At 41.3% G+C, this 25,790-nt stretch overlaps 1 protein-coding gene across 1 annotated transcript in view; it reads right to left on the bottom strand.

Annotated features, from left to right (window-relative positions):
• CPQ (carboxypeptidase Q) overlaps positions 1–25,790 on the bottom strand; it is a 424,132-nt gene that overhangs the window by 100,589 nt on the left and 297,753 nt on the right. Inside the window, exon 5 of the mRNA XM_055432597.2 lies at positions 17,667–17,758. Coding sequence (XP_055288572.1) covers positions 17,667–17,758 — 92 coding nt within the window. The remainder of the gene's footprint in view (positions 1–17,666; positions 17,759–25,790) is intronic.

Here is a 25,790-nt window from a genome sequence, read left to right as displayed (position 1 = left end):
CAGTAACAAACTGAGATTTCAATTATGAAGAAAAGAACATACTGAAGGTATAAATTATTTTATCTCCCCACCAAGGAAAGAATAAACTAGATCCCCCTTACTTAAAAACAAAACAAATGAACAAACAAACAGAACAAATGCTAAAGAGTTTGTTCTTTGAGTTTAGTTTGTAAATAATGTTTAAATTCCTCTTTTGCAATGCACAATTCATCCCCCACCCCACAATTTGTCTTTCCTTCCTTAGTGTTTTACACAGAGATTACTAAGGCAGGGAAGGCTTAAGGCACACTAACTTCTGGAGACCTAATGGAGATCTCATGGCTAACTCTATTATAAGTGCTCCTCTGGTATTCTAAGTTATATCCTTAAACCAAGACATTGCTAAGTGGACACAGCCTGCAATATGCTTATTGTCTGGTAATGCTAAAAAAAAACACTGACACAGTGAAATCTCTGTCCTTGGAAATCTGTAAAAATAACATAAGCAGGGATCCATCCTGCTGTATCCTCCTTACTTAATGTACCAGGCACAGCTATTTTGGAGCAAGTAAGCTGAACTCCGTTTGTGGAGAGTTTCAGTGTATTTTCCTAGGTGCCTAAGCTCAACACATATACAAAAGATGTAAACAGATAAATATACTATATCCATCTTTCAAGGATCAGAGTTTTCATCTCATTTTCCTTTTCTTTCAAGATTAGAGGCAGATTCCACATATATGTGCTAAAATACGATAATTGTTTTTCTCTTTCAAGTTTACTTTACACTGTATGACAGATTCTAGGTCCATTCCCATCTCTACAAATGACCCCAAGTGAAGTTGCTCAGTCATGTCCGACTCACAGCAGCCCCATGGACTGCAACCTACCAGGCTCCTCCGTCCATGGGATTTTCCAGGCAAGAGTACTGGGGTGGGTTGCCATTTCCTTCTCCAGGGGATCTTCCCGACCCAGGGATCGAACCCTGGTCTCCCGCATTGTAGACAGATGCTTTACCATCTGAGCCACCAGGGAAGCCACAAATGACCCAGTTTTGTTTATTTTTATGGTCGAGTAATATTCCACTGTATATGTGCACCCCATCTTCTTCATCACTCCCCCGGTGATGGACATTTAGGTTGTTTCCATGTCCTGGCTACTGTAAACAGCGCTGCAGTGAACACTGGGGTGCATGTGTCATTTTGAATTAGGGTTTTCTCTGGGTATATGCTCAGGAGTGGGATTTCTGGGTCACACAGTAGTTCTATTTTTTGTTTTTTAAGGAAACGCCATACTGTTCTCCATAGTGGCTGCAATTACATTCCTACCAACAGTGCAAGAGTTCCCTTTTCTCCATATCCTTTCCAGCATTTTACTGTTTTTAGATTTTATGGTGATGAAAATTCTGACCAGTATGAGGTGATACCTCATTGCAGTTTTGATTTGCATTTCTATAATAGTTAGTGATGTCAGGCATCTTTTCATGTGTTTGTTGGCCATCTGCATGTCTTCTTTGGAGAAATGTTTGGAAGATGTCCTAAGGCAGTACCCAGGACAGCCTCTGATCTGAACTTAATCTTTTAAACAGGGAAACGATTTTAACTTTTATTAGTGTGAAGAGTTTCGTATCACTAAGAGTTCTTTTTGTATGATATTTTTAAAATTTTATCTGTTGTCTAGCTAAAAAACTACTTAGAAAATGCCCCAAACTAAAAGCAAATTACAATGAATATTAAAAAAAAATTTTTTTTATCATTGTAACAGGATTTACTTTGCCAACAAAGGTCCGTCTAGTCAAGGCTATGGTTTTTCCAGTGGTCATGAATGGATGTGAGAGTTGGACTGTGAAGAAGGCTGATCGCCGAAGAATTGATGACTTTGAATTGTGTTGCTGGAGAAGACTCTTGAGAGTCCCTTGGACTGCAAGGAGATCCAACCAGTCCATTCTAGAGGAGATCAATCCTGGGTGTTCATTGGAAGGACTGATGCTAAAGGTGAAACTCCAATACTTTGGCCACCTTATGCGACGAGTTGACTCACTGGAAAAGAGTCTGATGCTGGGAGGGATTGGGGGTGGGAGGAGACGGGGATGACAGAGAATGAGATGGCTAGATGGCATCACCGACTTGATGGACATGAGTTTGAGTGAACTCCAGGAGTTGGTGATGGACAGGGAGGCCTGGCGTGCTGTGATTCATGGGGTCACAAAGAGTCGGACACGACTGAGCTACTGAAATGAACTGAACTGAACTGAACATATAAGTCAGATAAACAGGGTGACAATATACAGCCTTGTCGTATTCCTTATGGGAAAGACTAGAGATCTGTTCAAGAAAATTTGAGACACAAAGGGAACATTTCATGCAAGGATGGGCATGATAAAGGACAGAAATGTTAAGGACTCAACTGAAGCAGAAGAGATTAAGAAAAGATGGCAAGAATACATAGAATTATACAAAAACTGTCTTAAAGACCCAGATAACCATGATGGTGTGGTCACTCACCTAGAGCCAGACATCCTGGAGTGTGAAGTCAAGTGGGCCTTCTGAAGCACTATTATGAACAAAGCTAGTGGATATGATGGAATTCCAGCTGAGCTATTTCAAATCCTAAAAGATTATGCTGTTAAAGTGCTGCAGTCAATATATCAGAAAGTTTGGGAAAGTCAGCAGTGGGCACAGGACTGGAAAAGGTCAGTTTGCATTCCAGTCCCAAAGAAGGGCAATGCTAAAGAATGTTCAAACTACTGTACAATTTTGCTCATTTCACATGTTAGCAAGGTTATACTCAAAATCCTTCAAGCTAGGCCTCAGCAGTACATTAGCTGAGAACATTCAGATGTATAAGCAATGTTTAGAAAAGGCAGAGGAACCAGAGATCAAATTCCCAACTTTTGTTGGATCATAGAGCCAGCAAGGGAATTCCAGAAAAGCATCTACTTTTGCTTCACTGACTACGCTAAAACTTTTGTGTGCAGCATGCCTGAATAAATTGATATGTATATGCTTCAGACCATGATAAGCAGATAAATGTACACATAAATGTATGTAAATCCTATATATAAGTATATAGAGAAATACATGGTCAGAGAGATCATTATGGCTCAAGTCTGGAGACAGAAAAGCTAGGTTCAGGTTCAGGCTCTGTAGCACATATCTGTGCTGTGTAACATGTTTTTTTTTTTTTAATCTCTTGAGCCTTATTTTTTCAAATATCAAATAAGGAATGCAGAACATGGCCTGGCAACTACCAGGGTCATTACTATTACCAGTGTCTATGAAAAAGTTTTCAGATTTATAAATGATCATACAGATGCAAATGATTATAATAACATCTTGTAAATAGTAAGAACATAGTACATATTTGTTTGGGAAATAGGATCTCTCAAAATTCTTGATTGTTTCTTTTCTCTCTATAATTCTAACCAAAAAATCTCTAGTGTTGCGTTTCCAGATCTATTAAAAGGAACAAAGTAGTTTCCCTTATATGGAAAAATTGAACAATTTTCACAAAGCACTTTTCTCCTCTGTCTACTATTGCATTCTTTTCCCTTTGACCTTTCCTGTTCAATTCAAAGGATAAAACAGTTTCATTGTCTGCTATTTAGTTCTGTGGGGCATAATAAAGTCTTCCAGAGCTTTGGAGGGGAAAATACCATCCAGTCATGCCAGTGACGGACTTGGAGGTGCGCCATACAACCCCTAGGTATTAGTGAATACCTGCAGAGTTTTCTGAAACTCAAATTTACAAGTATTTAACATAGGATCATCTGTGCTTTCATGAGGATGAGTTTCATTAAATGAAGCTATAGAAATTTCCAAAAGTAAATTACACTCGTTTTAACTAGTAATGAATATTCTTTCTAGCCTCAAAATAACTGTTATGAAACCAATTTAAACCTCCATTTAAAGGTCTTGCTAAGCTTTTAAAATTTGAATTGTTGTCTATATACGTTGTGCTGTGAGGGGTATAAAAGCTCTTGAGCAATTGATTCTGAGAATCCTCTTTTAAGAGAACTTTGAAACCAAAGCAGTTTAGGCAAACTGCTGGTTGCTAGGGGTAACCTCAGGTTCCAGAATGAATAATTTTAAATGCGGTACAAGCATTTGATAAGAGGATGCAAGAGTGAGATCTTCTGAAAGAAAATAAGGAATGAGAGTTCTAATCATTTGGTTTGGAAAAAATTATACCTTTATGCTTTTAACAGAAATAGATGAGTCAGAAGGAATGATAGCTGTGTCCTAACTGATGCTGCTGCTGCTAAGTCACTTCAGTCGTGTCCGACTCTGTGTGACCCCATAGATGGAAGCCCACCGGGCTCCCCCTTCCCTGGGATTCTCCAGGCAAGAACACTGGAGTGGGTTGCCATTTCCTTCTCCAATGTGTGAAAGTGAAGTCACTCAGTCGTGTCCGACCCTTAGCGACCCCATGGACTGCAGCCTACCAGGCTCCTCCATCCATGGGATTTTCTGGGCAAGAGTACTGGAGTGGCTTGCCATTGCCTATCAGTCCTAACTGATAGGCAAGCTAGAAAGCCAGACCATAATCTACTATCAGGGGACAAGTGGTATCTTTAAGACAACACAGGACGTGGGTTAATACTTATGGGAATGGCCTACTGGGATGAGTTCCAGAGAGAGAGACAAAGGACTATGGCAACTCTCAGCTGTGCCCCACGATTCTGCTTCTCAGCTCCCTGTCTGAGCTCTAGTCCTGAAAGTAAAGCAGTTTCAGCACTACCTACTGTGACTTCTGGACCCTCCTCAGAGTACCAAGTAAACTCACCATTCAGTATCTGCCTTCTAGCACTGACCTTGCTGGCAGCCCTGCTAGCTTGATTCTGCCTATTCATTCCTCAAACCATCATTGACAGACAATTTTTCAATGGTTACGTATTATTCTGGAAGAAGTACACAGAAACCCGCGGCAGCCAGAGTAGAGAACAAACTTCTAGAAGGACTTGGTGGTGTTGTTCAGTCACTAAGTCGTGTTCATCTCTTTGTGACTCCATGCACTGCAGCACGCCAGGCTTCCTTGACCTTCACTATCTCTTGGAGTTTGCGCCAACTCCTGTCTGTTGAGTCTGTGATGCCATCCAACCATCTCATCCTCTGTCACCCCCTTCTCCTCCTGCCCTCAATCTTTCCCAGCATCAGGGGCTTTTCCAATGAGTCTGCTCTTCACATCAGGTGACCAAACTATTGGAGCTTCCACTTTAGCATCAGTCCTTCCAATGAATATTCAGGTTGATTTCCTTTAGGATTGACTGGTTGATCTCCTTGCAGTCCAAGGCACTCTTAAGAGTCTTCTCCAACACCACAATTCAAAAACATCAATTCTTTGGTGTTCAGCTTTCTTTACGGTCCAGCTCTCACATGCGTACATGACTACTGGAAAAACCATAGCTTTGACTGTATGGACCTTTGTTAACAAAGTTATGTTCCTGATTTTTAATATGCTGTCTCTGTTTTTCCTAGCTTCTAGAAGGGCTGCTGATTATCAAAAGACATGAGGTTCTTGGGGTCTCCTGGGAAGAGCCTCTCTCTCACATAATAATTCAGATTTAAAAAGACACAGCAGGCAAATCTATGGATAAAACTAGGATGTGGTTAAACAGTGAATGACAGTTGTTATGGATTAGTAGGAAATTGCCAAGATATTATACGTTAGAGTGTTCATTTCTTTCAAAGACGCTTCTACGTTTTAAAAATGCCATTTGAAATATATTTTCAAATGTTATCATATTTCGTTATCTTAATAAAAGCTTCTGCTCTTCCTTAGGAAATGTTGAGGAAGTACATTAACCCTGTAATCCAATCAACTTACTATACTTGTTGTGTGCCTCACCGGGCTATGACTGAGACAGCCTGACCCGGCAATGCTGTATTCTGTTGGCCAAATATCTAACGGGAAGAAACTGCAACCTCTTGAGTGCTGAGCATACAAATAACAGTCATATTAAAATCTAAATGTTAGCTAAAGATACTCTAAATGTTAGAATACCATCATGCGCTACAAACCTCTTTCTCCAAAAGGTTTATAAAATTGAAGAAAGATTTGGAAGAGAGTTCTCTAAACTTCTTCCCAATAACAGGAATCATCACACTATGGCCAGCGCATCATATCTGGCCGCCCCCTTCTCCTCCCTGCCTTCTGCCCTTTCTCCTACCCTCTTCTCTTCTTCCTCCTCTCCTTCTCCTCATTCTTATATTTTATTGCAAAAGTCCGGCTCATTTGTCTAGTATTGTCCATGACTACTTTGGATCTATAAAGACTGAGTTGAATAGAGAGGTCATATGACCTGAAAACCTAAAATATTTACTACTTGATCCTTAAGAAAAGCTGACCAACCCTCACTTTAGAAGACAAAGGGAAGATGACATTCCTAGGTGAATTAAAATAGTGTGGTGGTTCAAAAGTGGTTTGTTGACTCTGTAACTTGTTCATGGGATGTGACAATTTAATCCCAAAGGCTCTTGTGATGCATAAGTCACTTGGGAGCCTAAGTGTGACACCTCACGTCAGATTTGTGCATCCTTGTGTGCCAACCTGATTTCTTAGGAAGTTCATGCACTAAATATGCTATGGGTTCTTCCGGGTCAGATCACGACCTGGTTAGCAATAGAGGCAGAAGAAGCCGTTTGTGCCTACTAGGCAACCTCTAGTAAGCTAGAAAAACAGGCTGGGTACAAAGTGAAGTCAGTCATGGTTTTACAAATGGAGAACAAATGAGGTAAGATGCCAACCACAAGAATTCACAATAAACCTCCAGGCTTTGGCGTAGTGTTCTTGGAACCAACTTTGAAAGGTGGTTGCCTTATTTGGATTAGTAACGGGAGTAAAGAAGTCAGGATGTGGTTCTTCACATGTTTGGGCTAAAACCAATACTCAAGCCAGACTTCACAGTGACCTGAGACATAAGGTCATATGATAAATATGATAAAAATTGCCCCACAACTGTAGGCAAGATCAGTGGTTCCATTCTAGTTGTCACAGGTCGTCTTTTTACTTCAAACGACTTCTTTTCTCCTATATGGAAAAAAAGTATTTAAAAACTGAGCTAAGAAGTATACCTTGTAAAGAGTTAAAAGAAAGAGGTGAGTCCGAGCCTACTCATGTTCTTTGACAAGGTGGCGTACTGTGATTGTCCTAAAACCAAAGGAAATATTTTGACATCTCTGCCCAGGCTGACATAACATCTATATAAATATAATACAGAATATTCTAAAGTCCCATAGTCATAATGGAATTCTCAGGAGAAAGCAAACAAATGCAAAAGACAGCACTTTCCTTAAAATATAAAATAAAATTCACAAATTCGAATAAGACCCCAAAGAGCTCCCAGGCGTGCTGTAGAAATTATGTGAATGTTGGAACTACATGGGACTCCAGACCAAGAAGACAGTAAGAGGAATGAAATTTAAACCAATTCTGTGATGTGCTTGACAGACGAATGCGAATACCCAGGCACTGAAAGAGAAACACGGATGCATCGAAGCCCAGCAGTAATGACTGAAACCATAACCTCTGGTTAGTACACCTATACTGCGCGGAGCATTAACGGTATAAGAAATGCCATTCTGGAGACCCAGTCCAGACACAATCAGGCTGAATGAGCCTATCAGGATGATTATTTTTATAACCAGAGCTGCAGATGAGTACAACACTGTTTTCTCTCTAGCAGTGTCACCCTAGCTAAATCAACATTACATGGAAGCAATAGGGTTGGTGAAATAAAAATGCCAAAGTAAATCCATTTGCCCAAATAACATTGAAGAATTCTCAAAAGCATTTCCAAGTATCTTTTATTTTAGAGTGAAACATGAACCCAGCGTGGGTTGGGAAGTTGGCAAGAACTTTACTACTAAAAGAAGCTGGCATTTTTATATATTTACATAAGTAAAGAGGAAATTTTGTTCCTCAGCGTGGCAACACCAGAAATTCTGACAAAATATTATACATATTCATTTTAACTTTTTCTGTTTTAGAGTTGGCTACAGTTAGGATAAACTAATGCATTTAGAATGATCATACATCCCATCCCTCATTTAATAAAGCCTGTTTAAAATATTGCCCTTATTAATGACTACCAGAACACAGCAGTGTTCATAATCCCAGTAATTCAATTGCCAGTAGTTTGTGCAATAAATCAGGAAAAGGTTAAAATATTTTTCATGCCAGAATAGAACATATCAATCTATTTTATTTGATTACTTTGTGTAATGAGGCTTTCTCAAGGCCAGATTACCTTACTCATTATAATTATGCCAGATCATATTTTTGCTTAAAATGGAAAAGATTTAAAAATGCCAGCAATAGAGTTGAAACTAGTCTAGGGTGTTTTTTTTTTTTTTTGCCTTTGTATGTTTCAGGACATGAGAAATGACATCCTGCGCTCCTTCTTCCTTCTAAGAGTAGAGAAGAAAGTAACATTGTTCCCATGAAACGCAGATTAGGCAAATGGCATCTGGACAACACTCATTTGACTCACTGACATGAAAATTCAATAAAATCATCTGCAATTTTTTAAATTCCAAAGTTAAATTCCACTCTGATAAGTAAACTCTTAAAAATCACTAGAGCACAATAATATCCTCTACATGTGGTGACATTCCTTTCTCAGTGAATGCAAACTGAATTCAACCAAAAAAAAAAAACTGCTCATATTTTTTAAAAATAATAATTTTATCAACAAAGGATAACACAAAGGATTTTCTGACATCCCTTTCCCACTTTCTAGAATAACCTCTTTTGGGGACATAAGGGAAATCTCCCTCCCCAAACCTGAGGGAGCCTCAGGCCCCCTTTGGCTCCAGCTGAGTTCCAGCAGCCCCACCCTGCTGTGAGGTCTGTCTCTAGGGAGTCGGCTGTGGTCGCGAGAGGAGGGCATTTCTGTAACCTGCTCTCCCGTGTTCCCCCAAATTGAAATAAGGTCACTGCAACCATGAATAGCTCCACAAACCTCATGCTGGGTAAAAAGGCCTTTGATCTTGGTAAATCATAAGACAGAGCAAAGAATGAAGGCAAGGAAGCAGGAAAGGGTGAAACAATGATGGCCATTAGAAGTAGAGTCAGAACTTCTCCTGGGACTTTTCAGAACTGTATCTCGTAAAATTATTATTCCCACAAGAATGGTCAGAAACAAAAAGTCTAACAAATACTACTACATATTGGGTAGGATGGGGGAGCAGTTAGAACTCTCATATGTTGCTGGTGGGAATGTCAAATGGTATAACCTCCTGCCACTTTGACAGTCTCTAACAAAGGTAGACATTCATCTCTTACATGAGCCACCAATTCTACTCCTAGAAGAGAAAAGAAATGCATATCCTCACCTAAAGATTTGTTCAAAAATTTCGTATCAGCCTTATTTACAACAGCTAAAGCTAGGAGCAACCCAAATGACCGTAAGTAGGAGAATGGATGAAGAAGTTGTGGTATATACCACTCACACAATAGGAAACTTGGACACGATCAAGCGGGAGACGGCAAGAGTGAACATCAGCATTCTAGTAACCACTGAACTAAAATGCATGGGAATGGGCGAATTTAATTCAGATGACCATTCTATCTACTACTGTAGGCAAGAATTCTTTAGAAATGCAGCAGCCCTCACAGTCAACAAAAGAGTCTGAAATGAAGTTCAGTTCAGTTCATTTCAGTTCAGTCGCTCAGTCATGTCCGACTCTCCGCGACCCCATGAATCACAGCACGCCAGGCCTCCCTGTCCATCACCAACTCCCGGAGTTCACTCAAACTCATGTCCACAGAGTCGGTGATGCCATCCAGCCATCTCATTCTCTGTCGTCCCCTTCTCCTCCCGCCCCCAACCTTTCCCAGCATCAGAGTCTTTTCCAGTGAGTCAGTACTTGGGTGCAATCTCAAAAACGACAGAATGATCTCTGTTCATTTCCAAGGCAAACCATTCAACATCACAGTAATCCAAGTCTATGCTCCAATCACTAATGCTGAAGAAGCCGAAGTCAAATCGTTCTAAGAAGACCTACAAGATCTTCTAGAACCAATACCAAAAATAGATATCCATTTCATCATAGGGGATTGGAATGCAAAAGTAGGAAGTAAAGAGATACCTGGAGTAATGGGCAAGTTTGGCCTTGGAGTGCAAAATGAAGCAGGGCAAAGGCTAACAGAGTTTTGCCAAGAGAACACACTGGTCATTGCAAACACTCTTCCAACAATGCAAGATACAACTCTACACATGAACATCACCAGATGGTCAATACCAAAATCAGGTTAATTATATTCTTTGCAGCCAAAGATGAAAAAGCTCTATACAGACAGCAAAGACAAGATCTGGATCTGATTGAGGCTCAGATCATGAGCTCCTTATTGCAAAATTCAGGCTTAAATTGAAGAAAGAAGAGAAAACCACTAGACCTTTCAGATATGACCTAAATAAAATTCCTCATGATTATACAGTGGAGGTGATGAATAGATTCAAGGGATTAGATTTGGCAGACAGAGTGTTCAAAGAACTATGGATGGAGGTTTGTAACACTGTACAGGAAGTGGTGACCAAAACCATCCCCAAGAAAGAGAAATACAAGAAAGCAAAGTGGCTGTCTGAGGAGGCCTTACAAATAGCTGAAGAAAAAAAGGAAGCAAAAGGCAAAGGAGAAAGGGAAAGATATATACAACTGGATGCACAGTCCCAGCAAACAGCAGGGAGAGATAAGAAAGCCTTCTTGAGTAAACAATGCAAAGGAATAGACGAAAACAACAGAATGGGAAGGACTAGAGACACTTCAAGAAAACTGGAGATGCCAAGGGAATATTTCATGCAAAGATGGGCACAATAGAGGGCAGAAATGGCAAGGACCTAACAGAAGCAGACAAGATTAAGAAGAGGTGGCAAGAATATACAGAAGAACTATACAAAAAGGTCTTAATAACCCAGAAAACCATGAAGGTGTGGTCACTTACCTAGAGCCCGACATCTTGGAGTGTGAAGTCAAGTGGGCCTTAGGAAGAACTACTATGAATAAAGCTAGTGGATGTGATGGAATTCCAGCTGAGTTATTTCAAACTCTAAAAGATGATGTTGTTAAAGTGCTGCACTTAATATGTCAGCAAATTTGGAAAAATCAGCAGTGGCAATAGGACCAGAAGCAAGGTAATGTTCAAAATCCTTCAAGCCAGGCTTCAACAGTATGTGAATTGAGAAATTCTAGATGTACAAATTGGATTCAGAAAAGGCAGAGAAACCAGAGATTAAATTGCCAGCATATACTGGATCATAGAAAAAGCAAGGGAATTCCAGAAAAATGTCTACTTCTACCTCATTGACTACACTAAAGCCTTTGATTTTGTGGATCATAACAAACTGTGGAAACTTCTTAAAGAGATGGGAATACCAGACCACCTTACCTGCCTCCTGAGAAATCTGTTTACAGATCAAGGAGCAACAGTTAGAACCAACCATGGAACAAAGGCCTGGTACAAAACTGGGAAAGGAGTATGTCAAGGCTGTATATTGTCACCCTGCTTATTTAACTTATATGCAGAGTATATTATGAGAAACGCTGGTCTGGATGAAGCACAAGCTGCAATCAAGACTGCTGGGAGAAATATAAATAACCTCAGCTATGTGGATGATACCACTCTAATGGCAGAAAGTGAAGAGGAACTAAAAGAGCCTCTTGATGAGGGTGAAAGAGGAAAGTGAAAAAGCTGGCTTAATACTCAACATTTAAAAAGCAAGATCACAGCATCTGGTCCCATCATTTCATAGCAAATAGATGGAGAAAAAGTGGAAGCAGTGACAGAATTTATTTTCTTGGGCTCCAAAATCACTGTGGACAGTGACTGCAGCCACAAAACTAAAAGATGCTTGAACGTTGGAAGAAAAGATATGAAAAATCTAGACAAAATATTAAAAAGGAGAGAAATCATTTTGCTGAAAAAGGTCCATATAGTAAAAGCTGTGGTTTTTCTAGTAGTCATGTATGGATATGAGAGTTGGACCATAAAGAAAGCTGAGCACTAAAGAGCTGATGCTTTTGAACTGTGGTGATGGAGAAGACTCTTGAGAGTCCCTTGGACTGCAAGGAGATCCAACCAGTCCATCCTAAAGGAAATCAGTCCTGAATATTCATTGGAAGGACTGATGCTGAAGCTCCAATAGTTTGGCCACCTGATGCGAAGAGCTGACTCACTGGAAAAGACCCTGATTCTGGGAAGGATTGAGGGAAAGAGGAGAAGAGTACGGCAGAGGATGAGACAGCTAGATAGCATAACTGCGCATTTTATCACTGAGTGTTAATTATTCCTCAATGAAACAACAGGAAAAATGTATTGTTATTGTTTAGTTGCTAAGTCCCATCTGCCTCTTTTGTGAAGCCACGCAGTAAGCAGGAAGTTAGCTGAGGGTAAGGAGAAGTGGCCCCTTCACCTAAACATCCAATGGCCCCCTAATCCCACTAAGAAATTCACCAGCCTCACTCCTAATATGCCCCCATCAGAACTCCAAAATAGTTAGGGGACCTGGAAAAATTCCCCACTGGCCGACTGATGGGACTTTACTACTCTCACGCGAGCACACCTCACACTGTGTGGGTGCTCAGTCACAGTCACGTTCAGCTCCTTGCGGCCCGATGGACTGTAGCCCACCAGGCTCCTCTGTCCGTGGAGTTTTCCAGGCAAGAATACTGGAGCAGGATCTCCATTTCCCTCTCCAAGGAATCTCCCCAAACCAGGGATAGAACCTGTGTCTCTTGAGTCTTCTTGCATTGGCCAGCGGATTCTTTACCACTGGGCCACCAGGGAAGCTCCTGGAAAATGTGTTACTTTTAAATGAATCAATAAAGTACAAACAATATGTATTTAAATAATTCTCAAGTTCATGTGATAATGTAAGGAGCCTGTGGAAAGGATTTCCACACTGGGAGAGAACGCTTACAGTTTATCAAAATACATGAAATAACTTTTTAAAATTAATTCATTTATTTTAATTGGAGGCTAATTACTTTATAATACTGTGGAGGCTTTTGCCATTAAAAAAAAAAGAGAGAGAATATTATGTACACTGCTCTATAGCCCTTATGGGACTTTATGCTATGACTTGTTATGGGCATGCTGGATGGACACCAGGAATGATTTCTATTCAAGTTGACTCCAAAATATAGTGAAAAACTCAGTATTTCCTGTTTGAATTATTTATTAGTAATGCTTGCTAAAATGCTCATAGACCTTTTTCAGTTGGAATTTGCTTCCTTGTAAAGTGTTTTAGATATCACAATAAAGTTCAATTTTCATTTCAAAATTTATATGCAAACCACAAATAGCCTCACATATTTCATGACAATTAAGTAAGGCTAGCAATTATTATAATAATTGAACTAATACTTTATAAGAAAGCATAATTATGAAGTAAAGGCAGCTATTAATCTGAATACAATTTTGAAAATTAGGTAATAAGTTTAAGCATATGATTTTAAATCATTTTAATTTTATATATTTTTCTATGAATATATTAATTGTAAACAAATATATATTTCCTAAGAAAAGGATAATAAATGGTAATATTAATTTTATTCCCATGAAAGTTTAGCTTATATACAGATCCATTAAAGTAATATTTATAGAACTTTTACTGTTGAAAAGATTCTATAATGAAGAAAAAAGAATATATTCAGGGCAACAAAAAAGAAGAAATAATAATTTTTTACAAACATACAAAAAGAAGAAATTTTTTCCATACTGGTTTTCTCTATAATGAATGCTATGAAAGTCTAGCTAACTTTATGGTAAAACTCTATACCAAATAAGAATGCATTAAAAAAGAGTGGTAATGTAATTTATGTTATTGAAATAATATCTTTCTGAAAAACACTTAACTGGCTCCAAACAAAATCTATAAAATTATCATTTAGGTCATACAAAGTTATAAATAAATTATTGTATGGAAATAACATGAAAATGTTTTATGATTTTTATCATATAAATTAAAGATCAATGCACCGTTTCTATAAAGGGCCAGATACTTATTATTTTGGGACTTGCAGGCCACATACAATCTGTGTCACATAATCAGTTAAAACATATAAAAACGTTCTTGTCTTGAGGTCAGTACAAAACATATAGATTTAGTCCACAGGCCATAACTTACTGATCTTTGATATACATCATGAATCAGTTCAGTTCAGTTCAGTCGCTCAATCGTGTCCGACTCTTTGCGACCCCATGAATCACAGCACGCCAGGCCTCCCTGTCCATCACCAACTCCCGGAGTTCACTCAAACTCATGTCCATCGAGTTGGTGATGCCATCCATCCATCTCATTCTCTGTCGTCCCCGTCTCCTCCCGCCCCCAATCCCTCCCAGCATCAGAGTCTTTTCCAGTGAGTCAACTCGTCACATGAGGTGGCCAAAGTATTGGAGTTTCAGCTTTAGCATCAGTCCTTCCAATGAACACCCAGGATCAATCTCCTTTAGAATGGACTGGTTGGATCTCCTTGCAGTCCAAGGGACTCTCAAGAGTCTTCTCCAGCACCACAGTTCAAAAGCATCAATTCTTTGGCGATTAGCTTTTGTTTAAAATCAAGTAATTTCTAATTTCATCCATGCAGGAGAAGGCAATGGCAACCCACTCCAGTGTTCTTGCCTGGAGAATCCCAGGGACGGTGGAGCCTGGTGGGGTGCCGTCTATGGGGTCGCGCAGAGTCAGACATGACTGAAGTGACTTAGCATCAGTAGCAGCAGTAGACTACAGCAAAAGTCAAAATCTTCAGAGAAATAATTTTTTTTTTCAGATCTAAGGAATTTCAATGGTTGAGGAGATTTCAAGCTGGAGCCATTGCAGTTTTATTAATAAATCCTTTTTTTTCCCCTTGAAGTAGAGAATGACAGCACTTCAAAAGAGTTCCTTTAGGTGTTTTGTTTTTAATAGAAGCCAAGATGTATAGATTCTAAACGCTCCTTCTTAAAAATAGTTTAATTACTCTCGTCCTCTGGATAAAATGCAGACTTCTAACCACGGTTTGCACCTTCTCATCCAGGCTCCTTTTCCCTCTCCTCTTCGCCCCCTTCGTGGTGCACCTTGCATCCGACGCGGTGGCCACTCTGAATGCCGCTCAGCTTCTGCTGTCCTCAGTGGCCCCTGTACCTCCAGCCTTGGAGGTCCCAGTGCTCCGGACTCGCTTCCTCTCTGCCAGCACCTTTCCCTTACCTGGCTTATGCTTAGTCCTCAGTCTCTGCTTAGATGTCATTTCTTTTACGTAGTCTATTGTGACTGCTCCCGAAGCCCAGGTTACGTGAATTTTCTGTCTCTGCCATCGCTGATTTATTTTTTTATCAGAACACTCTTAACACATTGTATTGTGATTGAAGTTCAGTGGTCGGTGCCCTTCTTTTGACAGCTGTCTCAGTAAGGTCAGGGTGAGGCTTCTTAATGACAGTAAACCTAATGCCTAATATGGTGCCTGAGACGGTAGATTCTCAGAGAATAATAACTGAATGTTGCTGGATTTAGGATGACTCCTGCCAGATCTTGTCCACTACAACGTACAGAAGATGATGCTACTGACCCATCAACCAAAGGACATAATCTGAAATAATCTTACTCTCCACGAACACTTGAGGCCTTAAGAGCTGAAGTAGAGAAAGAGTTGGGCGAAAGGCATGGTCTTCCTTTGTACAGAAAGTAACAACAGTTAGTGACCAAATTTGTGACCCTGAACTTACTCTTAAGCTCTGCATAACTGAAATAGGGTAACAGACTGACCTTGTCAAATGATCAAAACGGATATAAACACAACTCGGAAAGCAACAGACCTCTCTCTGCTTTAGACAACTGAAATTTACGGACGTGTTCCTTTTAGCCTGGAGAGGCAGGGAGAACGATCCAGCAGACGGGATTCCGCTCCTCTGCCCAGCCGTTTCCCCTCAGCAGAGTCACTGGCTGGGGAACTCCCCTTTAAACTGACATTTGATTTCAGCTTGTACATTCTGCCCCTTCTCTCCTTTCTCAAAGGCTGTTCTTGATACTAATCTCCCTGCCCCTCATTTTTTTTTTTTTAAATTAAGTTTAGTTGATTTATAATATTGTTTTAATTTTAGGTGTACAGCAAAGTGATTCAGTTATATATACATAATTTTTCAGAATATTTTCCATTATAGGTTATTAAAAGATTCTGTACATCTTCTGTTATATAGTAAATTCTCATTGCTTATCTATTTTATACAGTAGTTTGTATCTGATAATGCCATACTCCTAATTTATCCCCCACCACCCTGACTCCCTTTCCCCTTTGGTAACCGTAAATTTGTTTTCTATATCTGTGGCTCTGTTTCTGTTTTGTATATACATTCATTTGTATTATTTCAGATTTCACATATAAGTGATATCATAAAATGTTTATTCTTTTATGTGTAACCTACTTCACTTAGTATGATATTCTCTAGGTCCATCATGTTGCTGCAAATGTCAATTTTTTATGACTGAGTAATAATACCTCACTGTATATATGTATGTATATATACATGTATATATCTACCACATCATAAGTCTGTTGACTGGCACTTGGGTTCTTTTCATGTCTTGGCTACTGTAAATTATTGCTGACATGGACACTGGGATGCATGTATCTTCAGATTAAGGGTTTTCATCCTTTCCAGATACATGCCCAGGTGTGGGATTGCTGGGTCATATGGTAGTTCTAGTTTTCATTTTTTAAGGAACTTCCATACTGTTTTCCATAGTGGCTGCACCAATTCACATTCCCACCAACAGGGTATGAGGGGTCCCTTTTCTTTCAGAATGTATTGTCTGCAGGCATTTTGATGATGTCCATTCTGACTGCTGTGAAGTGATACCTCAGTGTGGGTTTGCTCTGCATTTCTCTAATAATTAGTGATGTTGAGCATTTTTTCATGTGCCTCTTGGCCATCTGTATGTCTTCTTTAGAGAAATGTCTTATAAGGTCTTCTGCTCATTTTTGACTGGGTTGTTTGTACATTTCGGATGTTAAATCTCTGTTGATCAAGTCATTGGCAAACATTTTCTCCCATTCCATTGATTGCCTTTTTGTTTTCTTTATGGTTTCCTTTGCTATGCAAAAGCTTTTAAGCTTAATTAGGTCTCATTTGTTTATTTTTGCTTTTATTTCTTTTGCCTTGAGAGCCCCTGTTCCCTGTCTTAAACGTGGTCTTGTATTTCTATATATGATTTTCCACTATCACCTTCTTGCCTCAAGCTTCACTTTTGCCTTATTTTGGTCAGTGTCAAACCACACTGCCCTCCACATTCCCAGGTCTGAGACCTTTGGTTGCTGCCATTCCCACGGCCATTATCAATGCTCCTGGCTAACTCAAGATCTCAGGATGTGGCTTTCAAATACCAGCACTTGGGACCTTGGGGCTTGGGGGTGGGCTCAGTAGGAAAAGGGACTGTGAACGTATTATTGCTTCTCTGGCACATGAGCATAGCCGAACTGGAGAGTCAATGAAAATGGCTACATAGATAGTGGAATTGCCCTAATGCCACAGACTAACACAGAAATAGAAGATTCCTCCGCTCACCAGGGTGTTTGCCAGGGTCAGCCTACCACAGAATACTGTTGAGTCTTCAGGTCAATAGAGGGAATTTTCAGACCAAAAGCGTCAGTGCTTTTGGTGTGTTTACCCTGATGTTACATGCGCAAATGCCCAGCAGTTCATGGCTGCTCTCCTACCTTGTGCAGCTGATAATACTGGGAGGAACCGATTCCACCTTGCTCCTCCGCAGTCCAGAGCACCAAACGCAGGGTTCTCTTTGGACGCAGCCCTGGGAATAATAATAAAACAAGTGATTCTTCAGTTGATTTTGAATTAAAAAAAAAATGGCAGGGCCTCTCATCTGAATTCTGCAGGAGGGAAGAGATATGCCCTTTCGTCTCTTGCTGGTGTGGCTGCGATTCACGGTGTGGCTGACCCAGCAAAGGAGGACCCTCAGGGCCAATCTCCAGGGCAGGTTAATGATGAAACGGATTGTGACGAATGCTGTCTGCAGCCCAGGGAGTGAGAGCCTCTATTCATATTTTTAGCTGGACAATGTACCCAGTAGGACACAATTGATGGCCAAGTTCACTGGGCTTCTAGAGTTCATCCAGAAGATGTAGTTAGGAAGACTCTAGGCAGATCCTGAGGCCTTCCTTTCTATGATTAACTGAAACCCAGTGATTAGTCTCCACTTCAAGATAAAGTATGTAAGGGGTTGCTTCTTAGTCTAAATCCAAAAGTATAACCAACTGCCCATGCTATTCTTAGTAATGAATGATCATGAAGAAAACACAATGCTGCATTCATTGACTTGGGAAATACAAACTTACATCCTGCAGTCATTGAAGTTACTGGCAGATCTGGCATATTTAGAATCATTTTTGAGTGATGGTGTCAGCTCCATAAAAGTTAACTACAAGGGTCAAACAGTACGCTGGGAGTTCCACTTTTTGACCAAGACTTGAAACTTGTTTCTGATTTGGACCTGATGATGTTGTTTCTGATAAATAATAAGTGCAGAAAAACATGAAGCGGGGCCTGAACCTTATTAAGAAGACCTTTTCTCTTGCCTCACTGCAGGGAAGCCGTAGGGAAGGACTATGAATGGCTCCGAGACGGACACACAACAAACATCAAGTATAACTACCCAGTGCTGCCACCCAGGCACGTGGCCTTCTTGAAGGGAGCAGGCTGGTTGACTGCAGCCTGGATGATAAGCACTCTTGGGAAATGGAGCTCTGTTCTTCCTCCTCTGGACAACGACAAGTATTCTCTCCTTGCACAAGTCTAGTGCTAAGGCACTGAAAAGGAGCTAAGTGAAACACTGTGAAATGACTTTACACTGGGGCAGTTTTGACGTCAAACAGCACAGGCTGTTGAGTTCCAACTGTTGAGTTGAGTGGAGTGGAGGCAGGCTGACCTGAGTTCCAACTGAAGTCCAGAGAAGCAATTTCCACATCCAGCTGTTCAGCAGATCCCATTGGTGTTTCCTGATAAGTCTATCTAGAATCCAACTTTTCACCTCTGCTCCCATGCTGGTGCAAGCTCCACCCATTTTTGTCTGGACTGTTGCAGTCGCCTCCAAGCTGGTCTCCCTGCCACAGTCCATGCCCCTCTGCAGGTGATGGTCTGCATTGCAGTCAGCAGACCCCTTCAAAAACATATGCCAGAGCATGTCATTTCTCTGTTCAAGACCTCCAAGAGCCACAGTGTAAGCTTCTGGTTCAATGTGATGCCCCCAGTGCCTAGACTGTTCGGCACACATATTTGGTGCCCAATAAATAGGTACCAAACTACTGTACAATTGCACTCATCTCACACGCTAGTAAAGTCATGCTTAAAATTCTCCAAGCCAGGCTTCAGCAATACGTGAACTGTGAACTTCCACATGTTCAAGCTGGTTTTAGAAAAGGAAGAGGAACCAGAGATCAAACTGCCAAAATCCGCTGGATCATTGAAAAATTAAGAGAGTTCCATAAAAACATCTATTTCTGCTTCATTGACTATGCCAAAGCCTTTGACTGTGTGGATCACAATAAACTGTGGAACATTCTGAAAGAGATGGGAATACCAGACCACCTGACCTGCCTCTTGAGAAACCTATATGCAGGTCAGGAAGCAACAGTTAGAACTGGACATGGAACAACAGACTGGTTCCAAATAGGAAAAAGGAGTACGTCAAGGCTGTATATTGTCACCCTGCTTATTTAACTTATATGCAGAGTACATCATGAGAAACGCTGGGCTGGAAGAAGCACAAGCTGGAATCAAGATTGCTGGGAGAAACATCAATAACCTCAGATATGCAGATGACACCACCCTTATGACAGAAAGTGAAGAAGAACTAAAGAGCCTCTTGATGAAAGTGAAAGAGGAGAGTGAAAAAGTTGGCTTAAAGCTCAACATTCAGAAAACTAAGATCATGGCACCTTGTCCCATCACTTCATGGCAAATAGATGGGGAAACAGTGGACACAGTGGCTGACTTTATTTTTCTGGACTCCAAAATCACTGCAGATGGTGATTGCAGCCATGAAATTAAAAGACGCTTGCTCCTTGGAAGGAAAGTTATGACCAACCTAGACAGCATATTAAAAAGCAGAGACATTACTTTGCCAACAAAGGTCTATCTAGTCAAAGCTATGGTTTATCCAGTGGTCATGTATGCATGTGAGAGTTGGACTATAAAGAAGGCTGAGCACCGAAGAATTGATGCTTTTGAACTGTAGTGTTGGAGAAGACTCTTGAGAGTCCCTGAACTTCAAGGAGATCCAACCAGTCCATCCTTAAGGAGATCAGTCCTGGGTGTTCATTGGTAGGACTGATGTTGAAGCTGAAACTCCAATACTTTGGCCACCTGATGAGAAGGAGCTGACTCATTTGAAAAGACCCTGATGCTGGAAAATACTGAGGGCAGGAGGAGAAGGGGACGACAGAGGATGAGATGGTTGGATGGCATCACCGACTCTGTGGACATGAGTTTGAGTGAACTCCGGGAGTTGGTGATGGACAGGGAGGCCTGGCGTGCTGTGATTCATGGGGTCACAAAGAGTCGGACACAACTGAGCAACTGAACTGAACTGAACTGAAATAGGTACCAAATGAATAAATAAATCCAAGGTGTGGTGTCTTAGAGTAAAATTCAAAGCTGTCTAACACTATCCCAGCCTCATCTCCTAAAACTTTCCTGCTAGTTCATTTTCTAGGCAAAGTATTACAGTTGAGAAACGTGGACAGATATGCTGATCCCAGCTATCAACAGGCACCAGCAGTGTAACCACTGAGACGGTTTTCCACCTGAACTTCAGCTTCCTTATTTGAAGAGTGGAGGCAATAGTACATGGTCACAACATAACAATTTCCCACGGTGGCTGTAAGGATGAAATGAGATGCGATGATGTATGTAAGACTCTGTGTCTGGCATGTGGCAGACACTCAATGAACGAATTATAAAACTACATAATGGATAGCCAGGCACAGAGCATATGCTCTTACCCATAGAGAGAAGGGGCATCTCAATACTCAATACAGACGATCTTCCAAAGTCATTCGAGTCCCTGCTGAAAAAGAATCCTGAAGGGCCCACTGCCTGCTCCACAGAGTCAAACTGCCCACTCACCTTCATAGCACAAACTGTTGTTGCAGAAAGAAACCTAATCAGTCTATCTAAAGATCACAGTCATTGGCTCCTCAAACAGAAATGTGCTTAATGTCAGTTTAAACCAAATGACATTTTGCTTGCAATATAGAAAACAGTAAAAGAAAAAAGGATAAAGTGCTGCAAATGAAAATTCTGAACATTTTTTTAAACCCATAAAAGAGGGGGAGAAACCTTTCTGTTTACATATCTCTGCCTTTACCAGCAAAACAGTGCCAAATTATTAAAATGATGGAATTCCCTAAATAAGGATCAAGTGACAATTTAGCACGAATTAGAGAAAAATTAATTTTTCAAAGCAATGTTCTGAATATCCCCATAGACTTGGTGTTATAACTTGCAAATCATTGCTGTACAGGATTAGTCTCCCTCACATTTCAAATCAGCCAGGTGGCCAATGATGTTCCATTAAGATAACAAAGAAGTGACCGGTTTGAAGTGAGGAATGCTAAAATCTGCAAACAACAGCATAGCTAGTGCACAGCTGGCCCTGAGGAGACAAAGAGACCCCCTGCCGCCCACTCAGTCCTGGGGAAATTCAGTCCCCATTCTACTCCACAATCAAGGTGAAGGCCCAACAGAAGAGCTTAGGAAACCGGCGGTTAAGCACATACCGACTGAGCTGCAAGTCTCTTTTCTGCTCTGACCTTCTGATTGCTCCTAGAACCTAGGAGAAAGGGCCTTCACTCAGCCCTAGACCCTGACTCTAGCCTGGAGTTCGAGCTCCAGGCCACCTGAGTCCACAGACGGGCAGTGCGGGGCACAGGGAGGTGTTGGCCCTGGGATCTCAATAAACTCGGTGTCCCTGCTCTGCCCCTTCTGGCTCTGACTTTAGGGGAGGTGTCTAATCTCTCTGAACCTCAATTTCTTCATCTACACAGTAAGGAAAAGGGTAGCTGCCTCACGGCCTTGTTAAGTAAACGTGAAGCACAGTTCCCGGCACACAGCAGGCCTTCAAGAATCGTGTGCTAGCTTCCCTTTACACCACTCCACGAATGTCAGCCTGTGCCAGAGATTTCCAGGAGCCGCCTGAGAGAGCCAGGAGAGAGGCATCTTCCTGGTTCCCCTTCCCTAGGAGCCGCAGAACATCTTTGTTTACGCAGAATGCGCTCGCAGCCAAGGGAAGATTAAGTTTCATCTAGCCTGTGGAAAAACACATAATCTCTTTCAGCGTGGAATATGTCCTCATTCCAACACAGAGCATGTCTACCTCCAAATAAACAGAAGTTGTTTCCTCACTTTAAAAACTGAAGACAATCAGGATTTTTAGTTTCTGGATAAAGTAAACACACACACACAATAAATCTGAAAGCTGAGTGAAGTTGATATAAGGGATGTCTATATTTATCATTTTTAAATAACATAATTTATTGTGTATCTCACATTCAAACTGGTTTTAAAAGCTGGGAATTTTAAATACATGAAGTAATAAAAATAACAACAACAATAATAAAGCAATAATATTGACAGCAACACAACAAAGTGATTCAAGGTCAAGGCAGGGCTCTCTTCTTGTATCAAAACTAGGGTCAAGGAATGGCTCCGTAGGAGTCTTAGCTCACAGCTCTGGCCCTGGCTCAGTGGTTCACAGCACGGGACTAAGGCAAGCACAGGAAATAAGTCTTTGAGCTGATAGGAAGGACTCTGGACTGAGCAGGCTTGGAGTCATGTCTGATTGAGGTTTTGTCAGAAGATAAGCAGTCAGTTCCCCCATAAATGTCACAAAACTGCCCAGAGATCTCTTGACCTTCTGGAATTTTTAATTAGAACTTTAGAGAGTACAAGAAACATTATATGGCATTACAGTTCCTTTAAAAGAACACAGACTATGGATAATATGTCAGAATTTTGCCTTTGTTTATGAAATATGACATACATGCACTTCACTTTCATTTTATTGAGGAGAGTAACTCACTGGAAAAGACTCTGATGCTGGGAGGGATTGGGGGCAGGAGGAGAAGGTGATGACAGAGAATGAGATGGCTGGATGGCATCACCAACTCGATGGAGGTAGGTTTGAGTGAACTCCGGGAGTTGGTGATGGACAGGGAGGCCTGGCGTGCTGTGTTTCATGGCGTCGCAGAGAGTAGGACACGACTGAGCGACTGAACTGAACTGAACTGAATAACGCTATTGGGAAAACAGTGTCTATGAGAAAGAGTGAAAATAATCTGGTAGGAGTTTATTTTTTGTTGTTATCAAATTTAAAGATAAGAAGGCTGAGAGTAAAACTGATAAACTGGAAAGGTTAACTGACTGTCCTACACTTGGATGAGGAGTGAGCCAAAATTAGATTAATCTACCCCTGTAGAGAGATTTTCCAAATTATGATTTCTAAAGAACACTACTTATAAACAAACTGTATTAACCCAAATGCCTGTTTACTACTCCTCTTCAATCCTACCAAAACTATATAAGTACTCTTCTCTGTTCTGAGACCTAATTTTGCAGCATGCATGCATGCTAAGTCACTTCAGTCGTGTCCAACTCTGTGATCCCATGGACTGTAGCCCCCCAGACTCCTCTGTCCATAGGATTCTTCAGGCCTGAGTACTAGAGTGCTTTGCCATTTCCTCCTCCAGGGGGTCTTCCCCACCCAGGGATCATACCTGTGTCTCTTATGTCTCCTGCATTGGCAGGCAGGTTCTTTACCACTAACAGCACCTGGGAAGCCCAAATTTTGCAGAGAAAACACAATTTTCTCTTATAGTAAATATACTCAATTTCTACATATATGCAGCTTTAGATAATAAAAACACTTATCCAGCTCCTCTTTATCAACAATTCAATATCTGGATTTAGAGATGTCTAATTCTCAGTGATAAAGAATAAGTCTGCCAGTGCAAGAGACTCGGGTTTGATCCTTGGGTCAAGAAGATTCTTTGGAGGTGGAAATGGCAACCCATTCCAGTATTCTTGCCTGGAAAATCCCATGGATGGAAGAGCCTAGTGGGCTGCAATCCATGGGGCTGCAAAGAGTCAGCCATAATTGCATCTATTACGCAATTCTGTAATAAACTTGACTAGTATAAGTGCAGTATCTAAATTAAACAGTAAATAATGACATGTGCTGTGCTTAGTCCCTCAGTTATGTCTGACTCTTTGCGACCCCATGGACTGTAGCCCACCAGGCTCTTCTGTCCATGGGGATTCTCCAGGCAAGAATCCTGGAGTGGGTTGCCATGCCCTCCTCCAGGGGATTTTCCCAACCCAGGGACTGAACCCAGGTCTCCTGCACTGCAGGTGGGTTCTTACCATCTGAGCCACCAGGGAAGCCTGTAATGGTGTATTAGTACATAAGGTGAATGAGATGAGACAGTGAAAATAGTGGTCAAGCACGTAGGTTTGGGGGTTGAGACCTATTCCAATTTTGGACAACTTACTTAGCTCATTATATATGAAAACATCACACTGATTTTTTAAAACAGGGGGCGTGGTTACATAAAGATTAATTATTTTTGTGAAGTAAATTGTGACTACTCTTTATAGGTAGGAACAGAAAATCACTTGGAGGAAGATCTTTTGTTCTCAGAAGAATCACTTGGTATCTTTCATAGTCTTGTAAATATAAAGCAATTAGCCACTTTTGGTGGGCACTGGGGCAAGGCAACAAACTTGTAAAACTCCATCTTGCTGGTTACTACCTCTTGAGCTCTCTGACGGAACAACCTGGATAGCAGGCAGGAGATAAATCAGAGTGTAAAAGGAGCCTTCCAGGAGAAAACCCAGTGTTCTGACTGCTGCTTCCTTGGATGGAGGACTGGGGATGCGAGAACTGTTCAGTCAGAGTGCTGTTGCTCTTCAGTCACTAAGTCATGTCCGAATCCTTGCAACCCCATGGACTTCCCTGTCCTTCACTGTCTTCTGGAGCTTGCTCAAACTCATGTCCATTGAGTCGGTGATGCCATCCAACCCTCTCATCCTCTGTCACCCCCTTCTCCTCTTGCCCTCAGTCTTTCCCAGCGTCAAGGTCTTTTCCAATGAGTAGGCTCTTCGCATCAGGTGACCAAAGTACCTTCTAATGAATGAACAGTCAGGGCTGATTTCCTTTTGGATTGACTGGTTTGACAGCCTGGCTGTCCAAGGGACTCTCAAGGGTCTTCTCCAGCAACACAGTCTGAAACCATCAATTCTTCAGCGCTCTGCCTTCTTTACGGTCCAGCTCTCACATCCATACATGACCACTGGGAAAACCATAGCTTTGGTCAGGGTGACCACGACTAAAGGCCCCAGGGCAGGGAAGGTGCTGGAAACCGCTGAAACAAAATGACCTTGATGAAAAGCGGAGTCTGGGTTATTACTGCCCTGGGCTCAACACAGTGGAGTAAGAGTGAGGGGAAAGGTGAATTTTAGACTAGCGTGTGGCCAAGTCCAGAAGCTCCTCCAGACCCAGCCACTCTAGCAGAGGTTATGATTTAGAGAACAACTGAGGATGGGAATACCAGCAAGGGGAGTTGTAATCTTGTTCCCCAAAGTGGGCACCAGTGTAACTTGAGACTGTGAACAGTGCCATGCAGCAGATAGACAGAACAGCAGACACAAGTGGATCCAGCCACAGGTTTCTGGAGGAGAAATGACCCATTTGACTTGAGTCAAGTCCCAGGAACCTCTGGAGGAGATAATAGACTTCCTGCTAATAAGGTCTATGGAGGCTTGGATGA

The sequence above is a fragment of the Moschus berezovskii genome, chromosome 16 (assembly GCF_049115385.1).
Source record: "Moschus berezovskii isolate FMDL1 chromosome 16, NW_MosBer_1.0, whole genome shotgun sequence".
Lineage (NCBI taxonomy): Eukaryota > Metazoa > Chordata > Mammalia > Artiodactyla > Moschidae > Moschus > Moschus berezovskii.
This window is presented reverse-complemented; position numbering and strand designations above follow the sequence as displayed.